General features: G+C 40.7%; 1 protein-coding gene across 1 annotated transcript in view; it reads left to right on the top strand.

Moving 5' to 3' along the window:
• The window catches only part of ASB3 (ankyrin repeat and SOCS box containing 3), a 1,155,430-nt gene that overhangs the window by 485,947 nt on the left and 642,223 nt on the right, over positions 1-27,260 (top strand). Inside the window, exon 6 of the mRNA XM_044055058.1 lies at positions 16,681-16,878. Within this exon, the coding sequence (XP_043910993.1) occupies positions 16,681-16,878 (198 nt within the window). The remainder of the gene's footprint in view (positions 1-16,680; positions 16,879-27,260) is intronic.

Raw genomic sequence — 27,260 nt, 5'->3', positions numbered from 1 at the left:
TGCCTTCCTGCACTGTAGCATGATCCGTAGCCATTATTAAAGCATTATGCTTCCGCTTATCCATCTTGTTCTTATAATGCTGCAACTAAGAGATCAGCTTGCTTAAATAAAAGTATCCTCTTGACCTACTGTTTAGCATTTCAGGTTATTAATCTTTGTATACTCTTTCCATTAGGAGTGGTACGTATGAAACTGTAAGCATCGTAAATAGTTACCCATTATATTGTGTTCCACTATAAACAGTCCATCATAAGTGGTCAGTGACAAGGTTGTAGGTAAACAAAAATGTTTGCATCCTCAAAAATAACTGTGCAGTAAGAGACTGGAATTCATACTGTTTACAAACATACCAAAGCTGGTTAACCCACTCAGCAAGACAGGAATACATTTTCCTATTGTATTATCCCTTTAAAGTGTGAAGGAAAGCAAACTATTAACTCACCTCCTGACTAGGTGTTCAGTACATTCACTGCCTGCCATCAGTCCCCTCTTCCATTTAAAACTCTGATTTAGTTATGTCCACTGTATGTGAAAATAGTCAAATACTTTCATTACTTTGCTTGTACAGTCTGGTATAGAACGTCATAAAACATGGCATTCTAGTCTTGACACTTTAATGAATATTTTAATAATATGCCTTATCTTAGTCTTTCTTGAGTTTTAAGACAAACTGTCTGAGCTCTACACCACTACTCTCCAAAGGACCACAGATTTTAAGCTGTATAAATAAATCTTACGATTCATTGTTGTCTGTTTCCATCCGATTCAACTGTGAGTTGTCTGATCTGACCAGATCTAACTTCTGCACTGATCCTCAAGGTTTTTGGCTCCAGGGCTCTGACTCCTCCCCTACCCATAATTCCCTGAACTCCACTTTGGTACTTCAGATCTTGTTTGCCATCTGAAGTATTGGGTCGTGTTTTCGAAGGCTCCTGTGAATTGTATCCTTTAAGAGCAGTTTGGCTTTTTTTCACTGTTATCCTTTTCATCCTCTTTCAAGAGAAGTTTTTCTCTCCATTGAATTAGTTTAACATAGTTTAAGCTTAGGATTTTTGTTTAAAATTGTAGGACTAGAATTAGTTTTACTAGGATGTAGTGTGCGTAGGTAACTGTTTATGCATTTTTATAGATGCATTTAATGGTAATGTCTTAGCATAGGGTTATTTTCTTTGTGTGACTGATTTGTAGTGGGTGCTGTTTTTTTTCCATAGAAAATTTTTCATAGTTTTACTTGGTAGCAGTTTAAATTCTTAATCATCAGTCATGATTCAAAAAGTGCACAGAGTGTGGACACAAGCTCCCTCCACAGGACCTGCACTCTGTGTTTATTGCTTGGGCACTGCCCATCTCGATACTCATTGTCAGGCCTGCTCCTCCTTTAGCTCCCGGCCTCTTCAGACCCAGAGGAAAAAGTTAATTATAAAGGGCCTTTGTTCCCCTTAGAGAGCGTTTGCCACACCATTTACTTCTTCTTCTTTACCCACTGGGAAAAGACAAGAAAGCTAGTATTAAGCAGAAGGAGAGAGAACGACAAAGGAGTCGAGATAGTTAACAGGCTAAAGATGGAGAAAAGTCTAAAAGAAAAATTGGAATCGGACAAATCCTGCAAGATATCACCAGATCCCACAGTTGTCTGGTTCAGAACAGTCAGTTCTTTGGATCCATCTGTCCACCTCCCCAACACTTAGTAAGCACCAGGCTGCATTCGCCAAGCTTTCAGGAGAGGAGGTGTTCTAGGCCATTTTCAGTGACATAGTCTTCCTGGTCATCTAGAAGTCTGACCGATCAGGATGCTGACAGGATGATGATGAAGTTCTTCAGAATGCAGATTGTGAGAGGGTTCTCTTGGTACCATCCTTTGGAAATGTACCGAATATTGGACCATCTACCCACCCTAATCTTTCTTATCCAGGCCCTGTCCATCCCGCAGACCTGGCTATATTGGATCCAATCTGTCCCAGAATGTCTTTGCTGGAGCCAGTAGTACAGGTTACTTTGACTCAAACAGGTTCCCTTCCTCCTTCTGCTCCTAGTTCAGATCTGGAGAAGACTGTGAGCCAAAGTTTTGGTGCCATGTTTCTGGGAGAAGGGTCAACACTGTAGCTATCAGAGCCATTTCTTTCCCTCTGCACCTCAGCACTGAGGTTGATCTCAGGATTGAGGTGCGTCTGTTCCAAGGCTTCTTTCCTGTTGGGGTATGGGAGGGGTCTGATGGGACCGATAGCATTCTCTGCTTTTGAGACAGAGGAATAAGGTGTTGTTATCCAGTTCAGTGTCAGGGTCAGTCTGCTCCACAGACTTCACAGGCTGCTTGCTACATTAGCTCTTATTCTGATTCAGAACCTTTTGACCCTCCTCTGGAACTGGTTCATAGAAAGCAGACATGCAAGTGGAAGCACTTGGACTCTTCTCTGGAGCCCATCACCAAAGACACAGGCTTAGATGAAGGTGAAGTTTCCCCTAGATCTGCCTTTGAAGACATCACTTTTGGTAAAATCCTTGAATTGATGAAGCAGAGAGGTGGATGGTCTAGAGATGATTCTTCTCCATAAGAGTCTATGTTCCTGGCAGCCTTTGGAACTAGCTCATATTCGTACTGGGCCCCCCCCCCCAATTGATCCACTGATTTGATGGCTCAATGGAAGGACCTGACATGATGGAGCCTATCTCTAAGAAACTGGATAAAATCTTATTAGCACCACCACACCGCACACATTGGAGCAAAGGTCCAGTGGTGGGTTTTCCTGGTAATAATGGTGGCCACAAAGGAGCTATCTGAAGAAAGCTTATCAGTCCATCCCCCTAATAGTGGAGTCTAGGGCCATAGACTGCTTTGGGAAATGGACATTCTCTTGAGCGACCTTCAGCCATCGAGTGCTAAACTAGTTATACCGTATCACCAGTTTTCAGAGAGACTTGATCAAGGAGATTTCCATGTCTGTTTCAGGTTTTCTGCCTGAGGATGTCCAGAAGAAGGTGGAATCCTAGCTTTCTACCCTACAGTCTGCTTATAATGTTGCCATGGGGCTACTTTCTAAGGCAGTTGCTGGGACAGCCAGAGTGGCAGACACTGGCATTACCATCTGCTACTACTGGATGCTCCTGTGTGATTTTGCGGAAAGCTTTAAGACATCTTTCATTAATGCTGCACTCACCAGGTCTAACTTATTTGGACTTAAAGTAAAGGACACATTGACTAGGAGTCAACAGTTTGGAAAGACTCTGCAGTTGGAATCCGCTTCTCCACACCCCAGAAGTCCTATTCTAGGAATCAAAGGGCTGGAAAGAAGATATTGTTCTGGAAGTCATAAGCTCTTACCAGGACACTCCTGGTGACAACCCCCCTTGTGGCAGAGGGGACGATTTCAGTAATGGATGTTGCCTGAGAGGCAGAGACAGATTGTAGAACTTGGGCTTCCGTGGTCCCTTTACCAAAATGCTCGTTCAGTGTCCTTAAAGGTTTGCCTGATTGTTGCACTCTGGAGGCATTTGGGGCATGCTTGTCTTTGAACCCAGAAGCCTTACAAAACATAACTACAGATTCCTGGGTTGTTGTGTCTTTCGGCTTTTCCTGGTTAGGGGTCGCCACAGCGGAACTCCGGTCCGCTAATGATTGGTAGTTGACTTTTATGTGCCGAGTTACCAGCCCTGATGCACAACCTTCAACGAAGGTACGCCCATTCACGCATGCCTGCACGCAGAAGACGCTCTAGCTGAGAATCAAACCAGACAGCGTCTTACTGTGAAGCGACAACGCCACAGCACCACCACCGTGGAATCAACTTCAGATTCCTGGGTGTTGAGCATTATTTCTAGAGCCTATTTTATGCCATTTCCCTTCCTCCCACCAAAATGATGAAACTCACCGTAGCAGCAGAAATCACCAGGCTGCTAGAAAAATGGTTATCTAGCACGGCTGTGAAAACCAGTTAGAATCCAGAGTCTACTTGAGTTGAGGTTCTTTTTCGTACCAAAGAAAGCAAGGAACCTCAGACCCATTCTAGATCTGAGCCATCTGAATCAGTACATAACTTGGTCAAAGTTCCGGATGGTTACACTAAAGTCCATTTTGCCTCTGCTGAGGAAGGACAATTGGACATGCTCCATAGATCTCAAGGACACTGTACTACCATTTCAAGGTACACAAGCATTCAAGGAGATTTCTCCATGCCTGGGAGCCAATCTTTATCCATTCAGAGTCCTGCTGTTCAGTCTCTCCACAGCCCCTAGGGTGTTCACCAGGATAATGGCAATGGTGCAGTGCATCTTCACCTGCGAGGAATCCATATGTTTCTGTACCCCGATGATTGGTTCTTACTGCTACTTCAGCAATATTTTGGTGAATCATTGGGACCTTTTACTCAACTGTTGCAAGACCTAAGTGTCACTGTCTCACCAAAAGTCATCTCATGCTTACTGAACAGATAGAATTTATCATTTGCCACCTGGACACAAACTTGCTGATCCCTCGACTTTACAACTCCAGGATTCTCTTTGCATATCATGGCCACATAGGTTCTTCACTACCATTCTCTGCCAGCAAGACTAATTTCATGTCTCCTAGGACTGATGGTTTCCTTTGCAAGATTTTGCATGAGAGTGCTTCAGTGGACTCTAGCAGTGCAATGGTCCCAATTTTATCACCTACTTCATGCCAAGATTCAGATTACCCCAGTTTGTAGGAAACACACAACCTGGTAAATAACGTCTCAGTCAGAAGTACAAGGATGTCCGTTCCTTATGGACCCCTCAGTGGTCATAGTGACAATGGATGCATCTCTTCTAGGGTGGGGTATTTGGAAGGGAAGGCAGTCCAGGGCACTTAGTCACAAACAGAGGCCAGTCTTCACATCAGTGTCCTGGAGATGAGGGCATTTCTCCTAGCATTGCATACATTTCAAGATGTCCTCCCCAGGGATGTGATATCAGTACAGAACAACAATCTCAATGGTTTGGTACATCAAAAAACAGGGAGGGACTCTCTCTTATTCCCTGCGTGAAGAAGCCATGAGAGTTTGACAGTGGGCAAGTTCTTCTCAACATTTTCTTATAGCAGCGCATATCATGGGGTCATCCAGTGTACTGGTGGACAAATTGAGCAGATCTATCCTGATACCTCATGAGTGGTCTGTCAATCCAGCAGTGACAACTATGATTTTCCATCTCTGGGGCCAACCTTGTTATCATCTGTTTTCCCCCCACCTATACAACAAATGCAGCAGTTACTTTGCCCTGATCCCTCTACAGGGGCAGTCACCAAGGGATGTTGTAGTCCACAATGGCCCACAGGTCTCCAGTATGCTTTTCCCCCTTTCCATTGATAAACAAGTTAATACAGAAAGTGTGAATGTGCAAGACCAGGGTGGTCCTCATTGCCTCTTTCTGGCTTCGACAAACTTGGTTTCCCTTTCTCTCGCCTTTACTAGTACATCATCCATGGATGCTGGACTGCTATCCAGATTTCCTAACTCATCCTGCCAGACTGCTTCCTCTGGACCATAAAGCCATGAGATTAACCACTTGGTTTCTCCAGTTCTAATATTTGCCAGAGATGCCAGACTTCCCCTTCAGTGGTGCTGAGAATTTCAGCACTTCAAAAACAGACCACTTCAAAAATATACCATAGCAAGTGGAAGAGATTCTCTGTTTGGCCCTTTGCCAAAGGTTTGGACCCCTTCTCTGTACCATTTCATTCCATTTTAGAATTCTTGTCAGAACTTTTCCACAACGAACGAAATGCAAATGGCTGCTATCTCGAACTTCTGCATTATCCAGAATGATAATTCCATTGCTTTCTTAATTTCTAAAGCCTTTTTATAAAGAATTTTTCTCCTCAGACCTTCTGTCAGAGACATGGTACCATCATGGGATATTACCATCATTTTGCAAGCTTTAACTCACTCACGTTTTGAACCAGAAGCATCACCTGAGTTAAAATTCCTGTCTTGGAGAGCAGTTTTTCTAGTGGCTGTTACTTTAGCCAGGCAAGCACTTTCATGCAAACCTCCATATTAGATCTTTCCAGACAGTTTCCCCCGAGGACTAATACATCTTTCCTTTCTAAAGTGGCATCTTAAACTAGTCTAAAACAGTCAATAAATGTATCAGTCTTTTTTCCAACATTTTCATACAAAGGTGAATACATGCTTTACATGCCGGATATTTGTCAGCTGAGATTCTGCCTTTATAGAACCAAACCCTTCAGAAAATCAGACTGGTTATTTTTGGCATTCTCAAAACTCAAGTTAGGCAAAGCAGTAGTTGAAGTGACTCTTTCAAGTTGGTTATCTGAGTGCATTTCCTTTGTAAAGGCACCTTATCTTAAAAGCAATATAATCCTAAAGCTCATTACACAAGGGCAGTGGCCACTTCATGCATCCTTCGCCAGTAGGCGCTCATTTGCAGCAGCTACTTGGTCAATACTACATACATTTGTATTTCATTATAAAGTGGATGAACAATCTAGATTATGTTCCCACTTTGCTTCAATACCATCAGAAATGTTCTTCCTTGATACCACTTGGGTCTATATACTTGGGGAAACTGCCCCACAGTTGCACTGGATGAAAATAGACAATATTTGATATGAAGGTTATGTACTGACCGTAACAACAGATTCATGTTTGATTTTTGTCTAGTTCATCATCCGATTTTCATCTGCTTCATCATCCCTTCCAAATTGTCATGTATAGGATTCCGATGACCATGTTGACTCTGGCATTTCCAGTCTGTGAGCAGTCCTTACTGCCAGTTTCCCTGTAACCTGACCCTTTTCTCTGTTACATTCAGGAGTTAATTTTGAACAGAAGTTATATGTTTTCATGTATCTGCATATGGGTATAATATGTAATGGGTGGGGGGGAAGCAAACTCGATCTGAGGTACCAAAGTGAGGTTCATGGTTTTAGGGGTAGGGGAGGACTCAGAGCCCAGGAAATGAAAAACTTCAGGATTGGTGCCAAAGTCAGATCCAACAACCCACAACCGAACTGGACGAAGATCAGACCACATGCTTTTGTCGTTACGGTGAGTACAAAACTTTTGTTTTCTTACCAAGGAGTAACATTGTACATAGTATGGCAGTGCTGTCAGTGATCCCAAAGTTCACAGCTATTTCATTGTCCAGGTCACTATTCACAGGTCATCCCAAGTTCAAATATTCCATTTTCCAGATCACTGTTCATGGGTCATTCAGTGTTCACAGACATTTCATTGTCCAGACCACAATTCACAAATTTCCTCTTCCATCACTCTGCCAGCTGCTAAGCCATGCAAAATTTAAAAGAAACTTGTCTTGACAAACTGATTTCTGAAATGTTTATGGTTTATGTAACACAGAACTTTCTATAAAGTAACATCCTTTCCAAGCTGTTCCCATTTTCTTTTGAGTGACCATTTTCTTTTGAGTGACCATTTCATGATTCTGCATTTCATGTTTTTTCATATTCCCATACAGAAGTCAGCAATTTTGTGAATCCAGAAAAGTTTTAAATACATATGAAAATAGCAGTCTGCAGTCAGCACTTCCTGTGAATCTAGACAAGTTTTAAATACACATGAAAAGTACACCCAGAAGACGACTAGGCAGAACATGTACAATTATAGATTTTTCCCCCCAAAGTGATCAAAAATTGTGCCCTATATCAAGTGTGCAAACTGTAACCATTGTGAAAAATTTTTATTTATTTATTTATTTTTTTTTTTACAGTTGTGTGCTTGGTCATCAAAACATTGACAATATCAGTTTTTTCACCTCAGAAGTCTTGGAACCTGCCGGTTTGTTTGGGCTGCATTGTCAGAGTATCTGAGACAAGAGCAAACTGTCTATATACGCTCACTGTATTTATATGGCTCACATGCAGTCCAGTCCACCTAGCCAATTTCTCCACCACATAAATCCACACAGTCCTGATCTTCATTTCTGGCACACCAATAATTTGTATTTGCTGCTTTCTGGCTTTGTCTTTGTAGTCAACCTGTTTCAATTTAAGCAGTTCTAATTCAGACAACACATAGGCAATGTCACTCTTTTAATTCTCTGTTTTCTTTCTGTTGCTCCTCACTGATTCCCTCAAATGTGTTCAGAGCCTCCCCCCCCCCCCCCCGTCTCTCTCTGTTTTCGTTCTCTGCAGTGTAACACTCTAGTTCATTACCTATCTTCTCTGTTTCTGTCTTGAATTCTGCCGAAAATGTTTTTCAATGATTTTTGTGTGACATCTCTGCTGGTAATTCATCTCCAGACTCATTCTGAATGCACCATCACCCTTGCACCCTTCACACTATTTTATGCAAACATTTCAAGTAACTCTAGTCAACATCATCTTTGATGTCCTTCCATATCACTGTTGCAGTATTCATAACAGATGTGATTTCCTGCTAAGGATAGCCCTACATCCAGTCAGTAAACCAAAGCCTTTAATTCTTACCAGCATTGTATGTCAGATGTATGCTTCCCACAACAACATAGGGCATAAAGGTGACATACATATGCTCCATACACAGAACTACTTTGCTCCAGTCTGAGCACCACAGTTGTACATTGGTCTGAATCCCCTTCACTGTGCTGGTTTTACTGAGCCGTTTCAGATAAATAGCCCATTGGAGTTTCTTCATTTTTTTTTTTTAATAGTGCATTTTGAGAGTTCATGTTATCCAAAAAAGAGAAATGTCAAGATCATCACGACAAGTGTTTGCTTTGTTTAGGTTCTTCTCATAGCCACACTTATTCCTTTATTTGTCAGGCATATGTGACACTCTTTGCAGCACTCTGGTTCTCAAGATAATGTCTCAAGTTGTTGGCTGAATCTTCCTGCCCTGAGGTACAGCCGCCTCTTAAGCAAAAGGCTAGAAAGTTGAAGTCTGATAATGCTGCTGTCCAGCCTTTGCTGGATGACTTTGAGGTGGATGATACCCCTGAGGGACCACCTGGTGCTAACGTCTGTTCCCTTTGCCATGACTCTTGTCAGAGGCTGGCATGTAACTGGCTTTCCACATGCTCTCTGAGGCTTTGCATATGTCCACTGTGGATGTGCAGGGAGAACCACAGCTGATGATATCTGAGGGGGCCTAGGGGATTCCCCAGATCTTATAGAGAAGGTACTTGGTACCCTGATTGAGTTAGGACAAGGTTCTGAGCCTCCAAGCTTTGTTAAAGCTGAAGTGCCCCGTAAGAAAAGACAGAAGACTAAGCACATTTCTCCCACTCCAAAAGATCCTCAGAAGGAGTGGAAGGATTTTTTTCAGAATTTCTTTAATGCCCTGATGGCTTTGGGATAGCCTTGGTGTGGGAGTTGGTGGTGGTTCCTGTCGCTCCCTGCTCTCTACATGTAAAAGATTTGGGAAATCTGGCTCTGATGAGGATTCCTTGACCTACTCCTCCCAAATACTATTTCCCTTGGTTTATGCTTATGAGGAGGAGTCCTGACTCCCCTTTAGAAGAACTGTCCTGTGGGGACAGTGATTTACATGATTGAGCATTTTAAGTGGGACATGCAGAAAAGATGAAATGAGTTGCTACAGATGGACTTTCCCAAGCCTTCTGTGCCCCCATGTTGGCTGCTCTATTGGATACTTTTTCAGCTGCTTCTTTGGCTCTTGATTCCCACCCTCCTGCCAATAAGAAGCCTGACTGTTTTTATAAGGTCCCAGAGTCCTTTAATTTTCTTTACAAGTGCACTTCTGACCCTGCTGTGGTTTCTGTCCCCTTCTGATAAGTCATCTTGGCTTTTGCCTTCCTCTAAGCTTCTTCCGCCCTGGCATTTCATGGCATTAACTATCCAACTCACATGACCAGGTATATTTTATACCTTTTGTCCCTGCTGGAGGGGTTCTATGTGACCTGCCTGATTCTGAGGCTGAGTCCACTGCTCTTTCTTCAATGGGATCCACATCTCTGGTGACTCATCAGTCCATTAAGTGCAACTACGATGCTGCTGATGCCTCCTCTAGGGCTGCTGCTTCAGGCAGTGTCAGGAGGTGATACTCCTGGCTTCATCTTCAAGCTTTGTCTGATGACATTAAGGCTGGGCTTCTTGATGCTCCTATAGATAATCAAAATCTGTTTGGTACTCCATTGGCAGATTTAAGAACTTGCCAGACCAAGACTAGGTGATGGAGGACCTTAAATAGATTTTTTTCTCCCATTCCTAAATTTAGAGGAATTTTCCTGCTAAAACTGCCTTTGTCCATAGATGGCCTTGTCAGCCCTACAAAGGTAAAAAAGTCCTTAGGTGTATTTTTTTCTGACAACCAACCCATATGTTTAGATATCGAAATTCTTCCTTTTCGGGACAACCCTGCCTCCATCTGATATTCTGCCTTCCTTTCCCTTCGGCCAGGTTCTTTTGTCTTTCAGACCGTCTCTCTCTCTCTCTCTCCCTCCCCCTGTTTGGCAGTAGATTACTTCAGTTATTTGTGTACTTTCAGTCATCCGTCAAGGTCTGGAAGACTCGTTGACTCATCCCCCCCCCCCTTTTGGGCATTCCCCAACCACCTTCAGATCAAAGTCCCCATTTTTTAGGGGTGTTGCAGGGTTTGCTAGATCAGGAGCATGATCAATTCAAGCCCTAGCTAGCCAACTACCTCTCAGCTCCCTGGCCCTGATAGTACCACCCCTATAAACCTACTCTCTTTCATCTTCCAACCAGTGTCCACATCACTTATCCGTACCCTGCTCAAAATATTAAAACCCACCACACTCTCAGCTGATCAACTCCCTAATGAGTACCTTCAAAAATCAGCTGATGCCATAGCCTGTCCAGTATCAATACTAATTAACCACACCATAGCAGAGGCAAAAATTCCCACCATTTAGAAAACATCCTATGTAATCCCACTACATAAAGGAGGTTCCTCCACTGAATTCTCCAATTACAGACCAATAACTGTACTTTTTCCACTAGCTAAGATTATGGAAAAATGTATACACAAACAACTTGTGCACCACTTAATTCAGAAACACCTCATGGCCGATACCCAACATGTTTTCCGTCCACACCACAGCACAACCACAGCCCTACTAGCATTCACCAATATCATTAATAATCGTAACAATAATCAAATATCCTCAACCCTCTTCTTGGATCTTTCAAAGGCATTTGACATGGTGAATCACCAACTTTTGATTCACACCCTGCAATCTTTCTGTCTAAATACCAGTGCCATTCAGTGCTTTAAATCCTACCTCAGTGGGAAGGCAGCAGGCTGTCCTCTGGCAGAACAAGCTCTCCAACATATTGCCCAACACCCTTGGAGTGCCACAAGGCTCCATATTAGGACCCCTACTGTTTTCCATCTTTATAAACAACCTATATACAGTCATCCTGAATGTCAGCTGTAGCCAATACACTGATGATTCCACCCTGGTTTGCTCAGCCACATCTCCCTCAGATTTAAGGTCTGTTACCCAATCCACCTTTAATACTATAGAAACCTGGCTCTCCGAACGTCGTTTGTTGCTAAATCCCAAAAAACTAAATTGCTGTTATTCTCATCAACACAAAAATCCACACAGTTTGCCTTCACCATAAATGCAAAAGATGGCACAATAATCATCCCCGACTCCTCTACAAAACTGTTAGGAGTAGTAATTGATAATAACCTAAAATTTGACCTTCATGTAAACCAAACGATCAAAACCATCAATAAAAAACTAGGGTCACTGTATAGAATAAAAAGCCTTCCTAACCCCTCCGGCTATGGTTGCCATAGCTTGCTCCCACCTGCTTTCAACACTTTTATATGCATTCCCCCTTCTCTCTATTCTAAATAAAACTGTACTTAATAGACCCTCAATCTGTTACAACCACATTGCCAGGTTTGCCACTGGCCTACCTTTTAAAACACACCATTGCATCAACCTTAAACAGCTTGGTGGCAAGAACTTCCCAGTCTAATCCAATATAACCTTTTGATTATGGCTAATAAAATCCTCTATTATCCAGATAACACACCAGCTCTTAAAAATATGATCACCCCCCACAACAATCCAAGACTGCTCTCCTCCCTGTCCCAATTCAAAGCTAAACTCAAACAACATCTGGCAGTAAACTGGTTTTGCCACTGTAACAACCCTGGCTAACTTTCACCATGAATGTGTATACTCTATTAATCAAATTACTCTTATTTTTTCCCCTGACTGTTACCAGGGGTAACTCAAACTTGTGATATTGTGTATTTCATGTATGCTTATGTCATTTGTAAATATCTCATCTGTAATATGTCTTCTTTGCTATTACTTATCTGTCTACGTTGGTAATATGCTTTCTTTGTTATTACTTATCTGTCTACCTTGGAGCTTTTCTTCCCGGGCCTCCACTGAAAATGGACATTAATCCAGTTGGATTATCCCAGTCAACAAATGTAAAATAAATAAAATATCCCAGATGCCCTAAAGGGCACAGGGTTTTATTCCAGGATGTTTCTGATTCCCAGAAGAGAGGGGTCCTGGAGGCCTGTGCTAGACCTTTTCTTTTTGAATATTTTCCTGAAGGTACCCACCTTCAGGATGCTTTTTCTCGAGACCCTGTTTCCCAATTTGCTTTCTCGAGTCTTCTATATTCGTTGGATCTCAAGGATACTTACCTTCATATTTCCATACACCCTCTATTCAGGAAGTCGTTACTTTCCTTTGTTTATTCCTCTCATTTTCAGTTCTCTTCTTTGCCCTTTGGTCATTCCACAGTATTCACCAAGTGTCTGGCTTCAGTCATAACTTTCTGCAGGCTTTAACTCATTGCAGCCTAGTGTGCCTCCAGGCGTTTCTGCAGTTACCTCCTACTGCGCCTCTAGGTGTCAAATATTGCTTGTTCATATTTGCATTAATAATTTCAAAACCATGCTGCATACAAAGTATCAGAATATTTTGTCTTGGAGCATACATGAGAGTAAACACAATTGTATTGATATCTGACCTTAGAAATGTAAGGTGATGACTTCATTTTTCAAAGGCTCCACTGGGAGCGAAAGGTACACACTCAAAGGAGCTGTACTGGAGGGAATGAGTTAAGAATTACAAATATTTTCTTATTTGGATGATCTCCTTTAAATTCTCTCTCCTTCCAGGCTCCGGCTCCTGCAGGACCTGCATTATACCAGGCTTCTGCTGCACAGTCTGAGTTTCACCATCAATCTCCAGAAGTCTGTCCTGTCTTCCTCTCAGGATTATGTTTTCCTGAGATGCAGGGTTCGAACTATTTCAATACTGGCTTCTCTGCCCAAGGTGTACTGTCTGTAACAACTTACTTCCAGTCCTTTCTTCTTCAGTATCTCATGCCTGCCAGGGGATTTCTGAGACTTCAGGGGTTCATTGCCTTGACCATCCCCATACTCCATTTTGCCAAACTTCATATTAGTACGTTTCAGTGGTACCTGTAGTTAATGTGGCTTCAGCATTGCCGCCCACTGGAGTTTCCAGATCCTGTGCTTCTTTGTGTAAAACTTGAGAGCTTCAGCGATGGATTCAACACATTTCTCAATTCAGGTGTCCCTTTTCAGAGTCCTGCTCTGTCTAAGGAGCTCTTTACAGAGGTTTCAGGTCAGGGGTGGGGGACTGCTTTAGGCAGTAGGAGGGTTCAGGGTCTCTGGCCCCCCTTAGCAGTGACTGGATCACATCAACATCAAGGAAATGCAGGCAGTATTACTTGCTGTCCAGACCTTCCATTCCCTTTGATCCCCATGCCCTTTAGTGGTCTATATGGACAGCCACAGTCATGTGGTCCATCAACAAGCAGGGGGCACAAGGTCCTATCTTCTTTGCAGACTGGCCCTTCAGGTCTGGGATCTAGCTATCCAAATGCAGGGCTCGATGCAGGCAGTTTACATTCCATCAGGACAAAACCTGGTGGCAGACTCTCGTAGCAGGTCCAGGGTGCACACTCCTGAATGGATGCTTCACAGAAAGGTGTTTCTGGACATAGTTCATTGGTGGAGTATCCCTCTAGTTGATCTGTTTGCCTCTCCTCAGAATAGACAGCTTCCTTACTTCTGTTCCAGAATCCCAAAGTCCTCTGGCATGGAAGGTGGATGCTGTCTTTTTTATGGAAGGGGATGTTCCTTTATGCTCCCCCCTTTTCTTCATCTTCCCAGAGTCCTGCTCAAGATCAAACAGGTCTCTCCAAAAATCTTGTTGGCAATTTCCTTTTGGCTCAGACAGCACTGGATCCATTCCCTTTTCATCTGGGTAGCAGCAATCATCACAAATTACCTCACTAGATGGATCTTCTCACACAAGACAAGTGGTTTGTCCTTCACCCTCATCTGTCCATTGTTAAATTGACACTTTGGGTGACAGCGTTTTAATCCCCCTTCAACACCATTTTTCTGAGAACCTGCTTAAGGTTCTGTATGAGGCCAGTAAACTCAATCCCTCCGAGCTACACGCTCTAGGGACCTAAACCTTGTCACCGCAATAAACATGACATGCTGGAGGGATAGATTCCTGTCCCAGAGACTTCCCATACTCTGGAACAGGTTACACATCTATGTCAAGCAAAGTTCTTCATTAGCACTCTTCAAGAAAAATCTTGATGAGTGGATGGGAAATAGGAAATACACCCCGGGGATCACTTCTGTGTCTCTGCTCGACAGTGGCACAGGAAGATAACTTTCTTGGGTGGCGTAAGCCAGGGAACCTTGTTGGCTAGGCTTACATATGTCCTTGGCCCGATAGCCTTGTACCTACCTATGAACCCAATAACAGAAAATCATATATATTTCAATGGAAGAAATTTTCTCTTTGTTGTCTTAAACTTCACCAGGATCCCTTCTTAGTGGTGGACCCTTTGATTTTATCTTACTTGTGTGAACCGCTTCATGTTGGCTTGGCATATTCCTGTGTTCACGTTACTTGTCAGCAATCTCTGCTTCTCTGCCTTTGACTCCATGATGGCCTCTCGTTTTGAGGTTAAACATTTCCTGAAAGGCATCCTCCACATTAAGCCTCCAAAAAAGCCCATCCCTCCTTCCTGGGATCTTAATTTTATTCTTGAAAAATTTACCCAGGCACCTTTTGAGCCTGCTGTGCTGCTTCTCTGCGACATTGCACCTAGAAGAGTGTTTTATTGGGTGTCCTCACTTCTGCCAAAGAGAGTTTCTGAACTGCAAACCTTGCTGGCAGTTACTCATACAAATCCTTCTTTTATGCTGAAGGTGGTCAATGAGTTGTCCCTTAATCTATCTAGCTTCCTTCCTTTTTCTGTTCTCTGCCATCTGCTAGTGAGAAGGTTCTACACACCTTGGATCTTCATAGACAGCTCGGGTATTATTTAGATAAGACAAAGTCTATACATAAATCTGAACAATTTTTGTTTCTTCTCATGCCAGGACATTGGGTTTGGCTGTCTCTAAGCAAACCAACTCCTCCTGGATTTCAAAAGTTATTTCTTTTTGTTATTCCTTTTGTAGCAAACAATTTTCTGCCTCTGTTCAGGCCCATGCTACCAGGGCAGTGGCCTCCTCTTGGGCTTTCTTTAAGGGTTTGGACACCAGTTCCTTCTCTGAAGCTGCTACTTGGTCTTCTGTACACACCTTCTCTAAATCTTACAAGTTGGGTGGGATTTCCAGATCCTGGGTGGGTTTTGTCAAAGCTATCCTTCACGGGTTTGAGGAGAGCCTCTTCCAGTTCAGTATATAGTAGCTTTTGTACTCTCTCAATTGTTATGAATACTGCAACAGTGAATATGGAAGGACATAGTACATTTATGTAAAATCTTACCATAGTAGTAGATATCCTTCTTTTCACTGTTGCAGTATTCAAGTCCCTCCCTCCTGCCTCCATTTTCTTCCTTTTTTCTGTTGTGAATGTCTGCCTGGCCTGAGGGTCTTTGCCGTTCTCCCTAGGCATCTCCTTTTTCCCTGCATGTGTCTATTCTCCTTTCTCCTGGGATGGCTCTTGTTTTACTGGGACACTTCACATCTGAGTATGGAGTATCTGTACCTTACCTTTATGCCTTGTGCTGATGCAGGGAGCACACATCTGATGTACGACACTGGTAAGAATTAAAGGCTTTGGTGTACTGGCCAGACGTAAGGCTATCCTTGGCAGAAGATCCCATCTGTTATGAAGACTGCAAAGGTGAAGAGAAGGACATTTACTGCTGTGATAAGATTTTACACTACTGTACTTTCTTTTGAGCACTGTGTATTAATGACAACCTGAATGCTGTTCTGCTACAATCTGCTTCAAAACCTCTAGACAAAAAAAAAAAAAAAAAAACAAATGGCATGTAAGAGGAGAGGTCAGGAATCTCATTTAACCTCTGCAGCACCATCATCCCTGGAAGTCCGTCAGTATGTCTTTATTGTGCTGTTAACATTTTTTTTTTTTTGTTAATCATAGGGTTCTATTAGCTGTCCTCATATGCCCCAAATATGAGTTAATGTACACAGGTGAGTAAATGTTATAAAGTACAATTCTGCTTTTATTTATTTATTGGCTTCAGACTGTGTATAGTAAGCTGAAACTGCTATCAAGCAAGAATGGATGAGAGAGGGAGTAACAGCAGGTTATGGTCTGTGGAGGCCAACTCTGCAGGAGATACCTTAGAAGTATTGGCTGTATGTGTTGGAGGTGTTTGCTAAGTACCATTTATTTTTGTTTATGGAAGAGTTAGGAGTTCATTCATTTATTTCAAAGCTCTGTTAACATTGCATCAATATTTTTCTTTTCATGCCTTTAATACAGTGTATTGAACTTGCTTATCCCCGTTACTGATCGAGTATGTGACCGGGGAGAAGACAAGCTGAGCCCTGTATATTCTGCAGTGTATGGACAGCAAGAAGAGTGCTTGAAAATACTGCTGAATGCTGGTTACAGTCCCGATGCGCAGAACTGCTTGTACTTTGGCTATATGTCTCCACTGTGCATGGCATTATTGAACAAGTAAGTACACTCTATGCTTTTAATATGGTCATTGGATGCATTTATTTAACTAGTGCTTACAATCAAGCTTGAACTTGTCTAAAACATTTATTTATTTTATTTATTTACATTTGTTTACTGGGAAATTCCAACTGGACATAGGTCCTTTTTCAGTGGAGGCCTGGGGAGAAAAGATCCACAGAGCAGTAAATGAGCAGCAGGGTACATGAAGAACAACTGAGTATACATACAGTAGCAAATAATACATACTGCAGCAAACATTAGCTATACATGCAATATGAAACATAGTAATGAACAGATATACCAATATCTAGCTAAAGGCTAGGAATTAAAGGTAGGATGTATATACAGATAGTACCAAGCTCAAACAGATACTGTTTTAAACTCATATACCTAAATCTTATATACAAATATTGCACTAAACTCAAGCAGAAGCTCCACACAAGGGAGGAACTAGCTAAAAGGATTAATGGGATGGAAGGGGGAAAATAGAGGAATAAGAGAGGAGAATGAGTGAGTAGTATATATGTGGTAGTGAGAGGAAGCTAGGTGTAAGTCAGTTGGGTATGTATTTGGAGTTGAGATGAAGTGAGGTAGTTAAGCATGTTATAACAGGTCTGAGAAGATTGAGTGAGGAATGAAAGGGAGGGTAAAGGGTGACCCAGAGCCTGCAGAAGAAGGAATGCAATGATCAGACAGTGTGAGGCACAGTGGCTAGCGGAGGGGAGAGGAAGGGGAGGTAAGTCCTTTCTCTGAATTTTAATGTCAGTGTTGAATAAAAGAACTGTTTTCTCTGTTTCAAACAAGGGATTTCACAAGATCAGGAAGTCTTGCTGAATGCACAACAGCATTTGAAAAATATGATTGTTAAAGTAGTACAATAAAAGAACCTAGTCACAGAGAAATGTCTGCCCTGGGCAGCATACCCATTTGATGTACCTTCTATCTGTAAAGAATTCTGATTGCATAGTGACAGCTTGGCAACTGTCAAACTTCAAGAACAGCTTTACAGACTAATTTCAGCGATATATAGACAGCTTGTATACTTTGCAACTGTCTACTTTTTGTAAAAGACATTTTACCTGCCTTAAAAACTAGGGCAGTTTAATAATTAGTTTGAGATGTTTAGTAAAAGTGAGATTGCTTAACTGATAGCTTGTAAGCTGTCAGACTTCTTACGTTCACCCCCCCCCCAAAAGCTGACACACTGGTCACTTGCCCCAGGCCCCTAGTTACTCAGTCCTTGTTACTGCACGTCTTGCTGTTATAAAGTGTACATTTCTTTCCAGTTTTATTATGTGCTGTGACTATTTTACTTTGTGTCTGCATTTTATTCATTATCAGAAACTGCTTGATGTAATTGAAAGACTCATCCGAAAAACTATTTGGTAAGATTTAGTTTTTAAGGAGAGGAGGTAATTGGAAGCAGAAACCCAATGTGCAGCATCACCAACACTGGATTTGTTGTTGTATACGTCTACCTGTAGGATTAGTCAAGACTTGCAATGCAGGTGTTAGGACTACTAGGCAAGTGTAATTTTCCCAGACTGCTAACCCATCCTTTTCTCTCTTCTAATTCAATGCTTTCTTTTTCTGTCTCTCTCCAGCTCTGTTCTGCAGCAAATGAGAATCAGTGCATCAGTGGGCTGCTTTTATGTAAATGGGAAAAGGTTTTTGATTTTTTTTCTTTTTGTGATTTTTTTTTCTTTCCTTTTCAGACAAATTAGATTGCTGTGATTGTTTACTTAAGAGTTGAAGAAGTTGTCAGTTGTTTTTCTTGTACTTGATTTGACGTGGTATGGCATATACTTGCAAGTCACAGATTTGTTCAGTAAATGCCTCTGTAGGAAGCAAACTTCTGTAGTGTTTAAACGCTTTCAGTGCTAAATGCTTAATCTTTAACTTCATCTCTATTAAAATTCCTGAATCCAAACACTTTACAAAAATAAAATAAACATATGCCAAAATTATAAATATAACTTGTGTAATATGTAAGTATAACTTGTATAATTATTTAGTTATATTACTCATAATGAAGTTGCTTCTTAAACTAAAAGCTACCTCCGTAGCTTTAGGCCAACAACCAATCAGCCTACCTAAAAACTGCCATAGAAGTCATGTGTAACAGCTTAATGTCAACTCTCCCCGTGTGAAAAAGAAACTGAGATGCAGCAGCCAGTTATGTTGTCAGCTTGAGTAAAATTCAGTTACTGGCTAGTAAGTACACTGCCTGGATGCCAGCAAAGAAGAAATTTAGAGAACCTGTAAGAAAATCAACCAGGGAATGTGAAGAGCAAACGTTGTAAAGAATCCTGTAGCTGTTCAGTAAAATGTTGTTCCTTTTTCAGGCTTTTTTTAAACAAGAAACATCTTTATTAAATTATCATGTATGACATAAGCAGTCTTATATTTATATAAATGAAAACAAACCATACTGACACAATTACAGTTGCAAACATTGTATATTACAAACCGTGTTGACATAATTACAGTTGCAAACATTATACATCACTTGTAATCTCTCCAGTCATTCAGTGAAACATTAAAAAGCTCATTCAAGTCCTGCCTTCTTTTAAACCTCATTCCTTCTCTGCATGTATTGTTCCCCTATACTGGAGTTCTTTCTTTAATCATTGTAACCTGATGAAGCGCACTTGTTAGGTGCGTGAAAGCGCTCGTTCTGTTTAAATTAAAAGTTTTTAACTATCGTGGTGGCTCCAGTAATTTGTTGGAACATTCTGCCGTTCATTTTTGCTGGTACCTTTGGATGCTTGTGCTGGGTTTCGTGCTTTTGGTTTTGGCTTCCCTGCTTTTGTTCCTGGCTCATCATCACACGATGGATATACCAAACATTGAGCTTGACTACGTTCCGGGTAATATTGACACTGTACCTAATTGGAATGAATTGTTTCACCAAAGAGAGAATCCTCTGCTTAATTATGACAACAAAGCTACTACTCCGTTAGCGATAAATACCAATACGGAAAATGTGCAAGAATTTTATACAGCTTTAAGGAGCTTAGAAAATGACCTGTATAAGCTCCATAGGCTTATCTGGCAAAGGAAACACCTAGAGGCATGCTTACACTTCAAAGTCATCCCGCGAGGCATGCGGGTTCTCTGCATGCCGAGCTACGGAGAAGCACACCCCGAGCTCCTACGAAAATGGCAACAGCTGAATTTGGATCTTGGATACAACTATTTAAAGCTACTCATTGAATATTTCTTGCCTATAGAGGAGAACCTTATAAGTAAGGTTGAAGGTGAGCACAAGGTTCTTATTTCTCAGTTTAAATGTGACTTTTGTGTGACTAGAATAAATAACATGTTGAAACAACTGACTTTTTACAGCAATAAGCTGGAGCAAACTAAGCTTAGAAAGCTAAAACGTGACTGTAATGACTTTCAATCTGGCCATATTTTCCTATGGCCGAGATTTAATGAAGCGGCTGCTTCAAGTGAAGTCATTGACCAAAATAATGCAGCACCTCATGATATTACCAGCACGACCAGTAGAACTGAGCCAAACCATAATACACCTAACAGTGTTGTTTCGAATTTGTCACAATTTGATGGGGATACAACACCAACTACCTCTTCTTTACCCTGTAATCAACAGGGTTTGAATTTTACAACTGGAGGAGCGAGACCCAAAGAGGTGATACATCAGACTAATAATGCTCATAAAGCGACCCATGCTTTAAACTCCCCGCTTCCGTACAAACAACGGGCGCAGACACGCTCAACAAGCAGGGGAAGAGGCAAGCGCAAGATGTCCGGCGAGAATTGGGGGATCAGAAAAAAGAAGTTTTAAACACCTTGTTTTTTAACATGTCTTCCAGACCACTGACTGACATTGACTGTTCGGTACTCAACAAGGGGCTTTCTTTCATTCCCTCCAGAGGGAGTGAATTATCGGACACGTTGATTGCACTTCGTAAATTCACCAGAAAAGTAGCTCTTAAGTTACTTTTTAAAGACTCAGCTAATGTAACGTATGATTATAATATTGCTGAGTTGAAAAGGAAGAGTTCCTATGTGCCATCTTTACCGAGCTCTGTTGACAGTTTTCAGAGAGCTTGCGAACATGATTTTTATATTTATTTTAGTGAAAAGCGGCACAGAAAGCTGTTCGTGAACTTGAATGCGACCCAGAAACAGAGCTTGGATGCCCTTTGTAAAGACAGTAACCTGATGTTTAGACCTGCCGATAAAGGGGGGGGTGTTGTAATAATGGACTCTATGATTTATGATAATTGGATGAATGACATGCTTAATGATGATGTTGCATATTCTTCAATAGGTAAATCAGAAGTTGTATCAATCATTAGGAATGTCCATGACACATTATACGACCTTTTAATGTCTAGATGTATTAATAAATCCCTCTATGAGTTTCTTGATATTGAGGCACCCTTGATACCCTTAATAAAGGGGTTGCCCAAAGTACATAAGGGGATTTATCCACCACCCTTACGGCCGATAGTATCAGGCAAATCATGGGCAACTGAGAATGCATCAAAATATGTGCAATCAAAAATTGGCCCTTTAGTTGAGATGATACCTACGATCCTGAAAAATTCATATAAACTTTTAGATGATCTAAAAGAGACATCACTACTGGACAGGGTAACATCTGACACTCTTATGGTCACGCTTGACATTAAGAGTTTATTTACGAGTATACCGAATGAGTTCGGTATAGAGGCTGTCAGGAAACATCTTAATGAAAGTGGTAGTATCAGTAATGATGAGCAATTTGTTATCTGTACCTTGCTTGATCTGATATTAAATAATAATGTTTTCATATTCCGGGATAGTATGTATAGGCAGGCATGGGGGGTTGCCATGGGCACCCCTTGTGCTAATGCCTATGCAAACTTAGCAGTGTATGAATGGGAGAGGGCACATATTTTCAATGAAGAGAACTTTGTAAACAAAGCCATTTATTATAGGAGGTTTGTAGACGATATCATTCTTTTTTGGAATGGGACTATCGAATCCCTGCAGGATTTTGTAAATTATATGGGGAATACCACCTCATTTTTGAGCTTTACACATGAGGTTTCCTTGACTAGTATCAACTATCTTGATGTTACTATAGTTAAAAATGACAAGAATGAGTTTTTTACATCTCTATACAGGAAACCCTGTTGGAAAAATGGGATATTACATTATGAGAGTATGCACCCTAGGCACATCTTTCCTAATGTGGTTAAGAACCAGATGGCTAGGGTTGCTAAACTCTGTAATACTGATAGTGAGAAAGAACGCCTATTAGACTTCCAGGGACAATGTTTTATGAATAGAGGCTATCCTACCCAACTAGTCATGAATTGTGGAAGTAATAACTTAAATGTTCCCGAAATGAATTCAATGAAGAGATATTCATATGGACACCATGTTAGATCACAGAATGGCATGGTGCAATATGACATCAAATACACCAATGATGTCAAATATATTAAAGAAATTCTGATTAGGAATTGGAAACTGTTAAGTATGAACAAGGAATTGTTGAATATAGTAGGTAAATATCCTAGGTTTAGATATAATAATTGTTTTAACCTAAAACGGATCTTATGCAAGGAAAAAGTTTCCTATATACCTATAGATGCAAGAGCTAATTATAGACAAGGAACATTTCCCTGCAAAAAATGCTGTATATGTAAATATATTACTAAAGAACAGAGATATGTAAATAGGGAACTGGGTGTGAATTTCACCCCCAATTTTTATGCCACATGTGACACCACTAATGTAATTTATTTAGCCACATGTGACTGCTGTGACGTATACTATGTGGGCCTGACAACACGCAGATTTAAAGATCGGGTATATAACCACATATATGATATACGGAAAATGAATGATAATAATGTATTGGCCCGACACTGTCAGATGTTTCCGGCCCATGGCTTTAGATTCAGGGTTCTTCAGATTCTATACCCTAATAAACGGGAAGGTGACACATTAGGAACCCTAGAATTATATGAGTTGAGATGGATTTTGACACTTAGGGCACATTTGGAACCTGGCCTTAATACCTCACTTAGCATTAGACCTGCTCTTCTTTGATGTTTCGTTGCTTTTTTCTTAATAGAATTGCGGCGTATGTTAAGCTATCCTATACTTCATTTTTGTGATGTATTTTGAATGATTGGCTGGCCTCTGATGGGTCGCTTATAGAGAGATGGATGTTCTATCTTGTTTTTACAGAATCATTGTGGTTTATGTCTTGCTTAGTCATTGGTTTGCATAACCATATTTGATATATACCCATGGTTTTATTTAGATATAGTGGTTATAGCATAGGTAAAAAATGTGTACCAATATGACTTTATCGTTTTGTTTTCCTTATTTCTCTATTTCCCACCTTTCTTTCTTTTCCCTTTACCTTCCCTTTTCTTTCCTCTCCCCCCCTCCCCCTTTTCCCCTCCCCCCCTCCCTCCCCCCCCTTTTCCCCTCCCCCCCCTCTTTTCTTCCCTTGGACCTCTTTTTCATTCAGAGTGTTTTGTCATATATGAAATATGCTGCTGGTTATTTAATGCTACATTAATAATATTTCATAAGAGCGATTGTTAATGAATGTAGTTTGTGACTTTTAAATACTTTATATTAAGACAGTTTCCTATGAGATTTATTATTTGATTAGGTATATTATTTGATAGATTTTTATATTATTTATATTATTTTTGTAAGATGTGATAATGTCGTATACATCACTGACTTTGGTACAAAGTTGCTTAAGCTGTATATAATTGAATTTTACCTTTTTTCTAATTGATTAATTTGATCTGTTTTTACCCGCCATAAAGGCTTATTAATTAGGGCGTGATTATATATATACTGGAGTTCTTTCTTTAATCATTGTAACCTGATGAAGCGCACTTGTTAGGTGCGTGAAAGCGCTCGTTCTGTTTAAAATAAAAGGTTCTTAACTATCGTGGTGGCTCCAGTAATTTGTTGGAACAAGCTGTCAGACTTCTTACGTTCACCCCCTCCCCCAAAAGCTGACACACTGGTCACTTGCCCCGGGCCCCTAGTTACTCAGTCCTTGTTACTGCACGTCTTGCTGTTATAAAGTGTACATTTCTTTCCAGTTTTCTTATGTGCTGTGACTATTTTACTTTGTGTCTGCATTTTATTCATTATCAGAAACTGCTTGATGTAATTGAAAGACTCATCCGAAAAACTATTTGGTAAGATTTAGTTTTTAAGGAGAGGAGGTAATTGGAAGCAGAAACCCAATGTGCAGCATCACCAACACTGGATTTGTTGTTGTATACATCTACCTGTAGGATTAGTCAAGACTTGCAATGCAGGTGTTAGGACTACTAGGCAAGTGTAATTTTCCCAGACTGCTAACCCATCCTTTTCTCTCTTCTAATTCAATGCTTTCTTTTTCTGTCTCTCTCCAGCTCTGTTCTGCAGCAAATGAGAATCAGTGCATCAGTTGGCTGCTTTTATGTAAATGGGAAAAGGTTTTTGATTTTTATCTTTTTGTGATTTTATTTTTCTTTCCTTTTCAGACAAATTAGATTGCTGTGATTGTTTACTTAAGAGTTGAAGAAGTTGTCAGTTGTTTTTCTTGTACTTGATTTGACGTGGTATGGCATATACTTGCAAGTCACAGATTTGTTCAGTAAATGCCTCTGTAGGAAGCAAACTTCTGTAGTGTTTAAACGCTTTCAGTGCTAAATGCTTAATCTTTAACTTCATCTCTATTAAAATTCCTGAATCCAAGCACTTTACAAAAATAAAATAAACATATGCCAAAATTATAAATATAACTTGTGTAATATGTAAGTATAACTTGTATAATTATTTAGTTATATTACTCATAATGAAGTTGCTTCTTAAACTAAAAGCTACCTCCGTAGCTTTAGGCCAACAACCAATCAGCCTACCTAAAAACTTCCATAGAAGTCATGTGTAACAGCTTAATGTCAACTCTCCCCGTGTGAAAAAGAAACTGAGATGCAGCAGCCAGTTATGTTGTCAGCTTGAGTAAAATTCAGTTACTGGCTAGTAAGTACACTGCCTGGATGCCAGCAAAGAAGAAATTTAGAGAACCTGTAAGAAAATCAACCAGGGAATGTGAAGAGCAAACGTTGTAAAGAATCCTGTAGCTGTTCAGTAAAATGTTGTTCCTTTTTCAGGCTTTTTTTAAACAAGAAACATCTTTATTAAATTATCATGTATGACATAAGCAGTCTTATATTTATATAAATGAAAACAAACCATACTGACACAATTACAGTTGCAAACATTGTATATTACAAACCGTGTTGACATAATTACAGTTGCAAACATTATACATCACTTGTAATCTCTCCAGTCATTCAGTGAAACATTAAAAAGCTCATTCAAGTCCTGCCTTCTTTTAAACCTCATTCCTTCTCTGCATGTATTGTTCCCATAGTTCCCATTTTTTCCTATGTATTTTGCACCTTCCCTTTTCTAAAGATCCCAGTTCCTGTTGTTTTTTTTTCTGTTGCTATATTTGCTACTTCTAGTAAAGTTGGTCTAGACTTTGATTTCCATTTTCTAGTCATTTCTTTTTCGGCAGCCACCATGATTATACTCAGCAAGGCTTTATTTGTGGCTAGGCAATTCCAACATAACTCAAAGTCATCTCCCCAGTCAGTCCAATCTGCTCATCCAGCATCTCTGACAGAGCGGTCTGCAGGGAATCCCTAAAGTCTGCCAGCTAATTACACTCCCCAGAAATATGCTCCCAGCTACCTCTTTCTTGCCTGTCATACCTCCAACATTTGCTATCCACCTGAGGAAAAATTCTTTGGAGTCTACTTTGGGTATAAAAATACCTATGTAAACACTTCCAGGCAAAGATCCTAAATCTTCTAGGCTTTGTTGCATATTTTTCTGAGTACTCTTTTTAAAAAAGCAGGAGCCAGTTTTTCTACCATAAAACTTCAGCTGGCTGCCCTATCTAATTTTCATGCTGGAAGGGGATCATCTTCTCTTTCAGCTTCTAGGTTATGTAAAGTGTTTATGAAAGGGATTTTTCTCCTTAGATCAGCCATAAAAGACTCTCTTCTTCCTTTCGGATCTTACTATTGTTTTTCAGGGCCTTACTCAAAAACCCTTTGAAGCAGCAGACAGTTGCGACATGAAATATCTTTCACGGAAAATAATATTTCTGGTAGCCATTACTTCTGCTAAGAGTGTCCAAACTATAAGCTTTATCAGCCAAACCTCCTTACATCATTTTCCACAAAGACAAGGCATCTCTGCCAGCCATCCCTTCCTTTATGCTTAAGGTAGCCACAGAATTAAACATTAATCAATTATTTCAGTTGCCAGTTTTCTTTCCCAGTTTTTCTAATAAAGGAGAATACATGTTGCACCTCCTTGATGTTCACAGACAACTACGTTTCTACCTTTATAGAACAAAGAATTACAGAAAGTATGCCCAATTGTTTCCTTCTCACCAAGTCATTTGGGTCAGGCAGTTTCCAAAATGACCTTGGCTAAATGGATTACAGATTGTATTTCTCTCATTTAATCTTGAGTGGTATTGAGTTGCCTCAAACTCCAAAACCCTACTGTACCAGATCTATGGCTACTTCATCTGCTTCTTCTTCTTCTAGAGCCTCAGTTGATGAAATCTGTGCTGTGGCCACTTGGTCGTAGACTCGTACCTTTGTCTCACACTTCAAGTATGACATTTTCTCCAGAAGCATGGCATCTTTTGGCTCAACAGTGCTCTGGCATATCCTTCCTTGAGGGCCACCCAAGAGTCACATAGCTGGGGACTGTGACCCATCAGCGAGAAAGAATGAAAAGGACAACATCAGTTTTGGGAGTTATATACTTACCATAGCTTGGCATCTGTGTTGTCCATTTTCATTTTTCCTCAATTTCCCTGCAAACCATCCCCCTGCCTTGTCTCTTTGAGTAGTTACCTGAAGTAATTTAGAACCCATAGGTTCTTGGTTTTGGGCCCTAAATCTCTTACCTGTTTTGTTTCTATAATTCTTGGGCAATAGGGTAGCAAACTCGATTTGAGGAGTAAGGAATGGTATGTTGCATTGTGGGAGGAGGGAGGAGCTCAAGACTCTGACCCATAAGTCTTGGAAATGTGGCTGAATCAGATCTGATATTGGCTCTGAAACCCTTCAGTGAGGAAGAATGAAACTGGACAACACAGATGCCAAGTTATGGTAAGCATATAACTCCTAACTTTTTATTATAATGGCTATGCTATCCTTATTATCCTGGAATGTGATGGCTTTCCAGGTATAAACAAAAAGGAAAAAGTATTTAATTATTTTAAGAATTGCACAGTGCAGATAGCAATGATGCAGGAGACATTTGGAAAGGAATGGGCATGTAAATTTGACAAAGACAAGATT

The sequence above is a fragment of the Protopterus annectens genome, chromosome 1.part2 (genome assembly GCF_019279795.1).
Source record: "Protopterus annectens isolate FY-2018-M chromosome 1.part2, PAN1.0, whole genome shotgun sequence".
Taxonomy (NCBI): domain Eukaryota; kingdom Metazoa; phylum Chordata; order Ceratodontiformes; family Protopteridae; genus Protopterus; species Protopterus annectens.
This window is presented reverse-complemented; position numbering and strand designations above follow the sequence as displayed.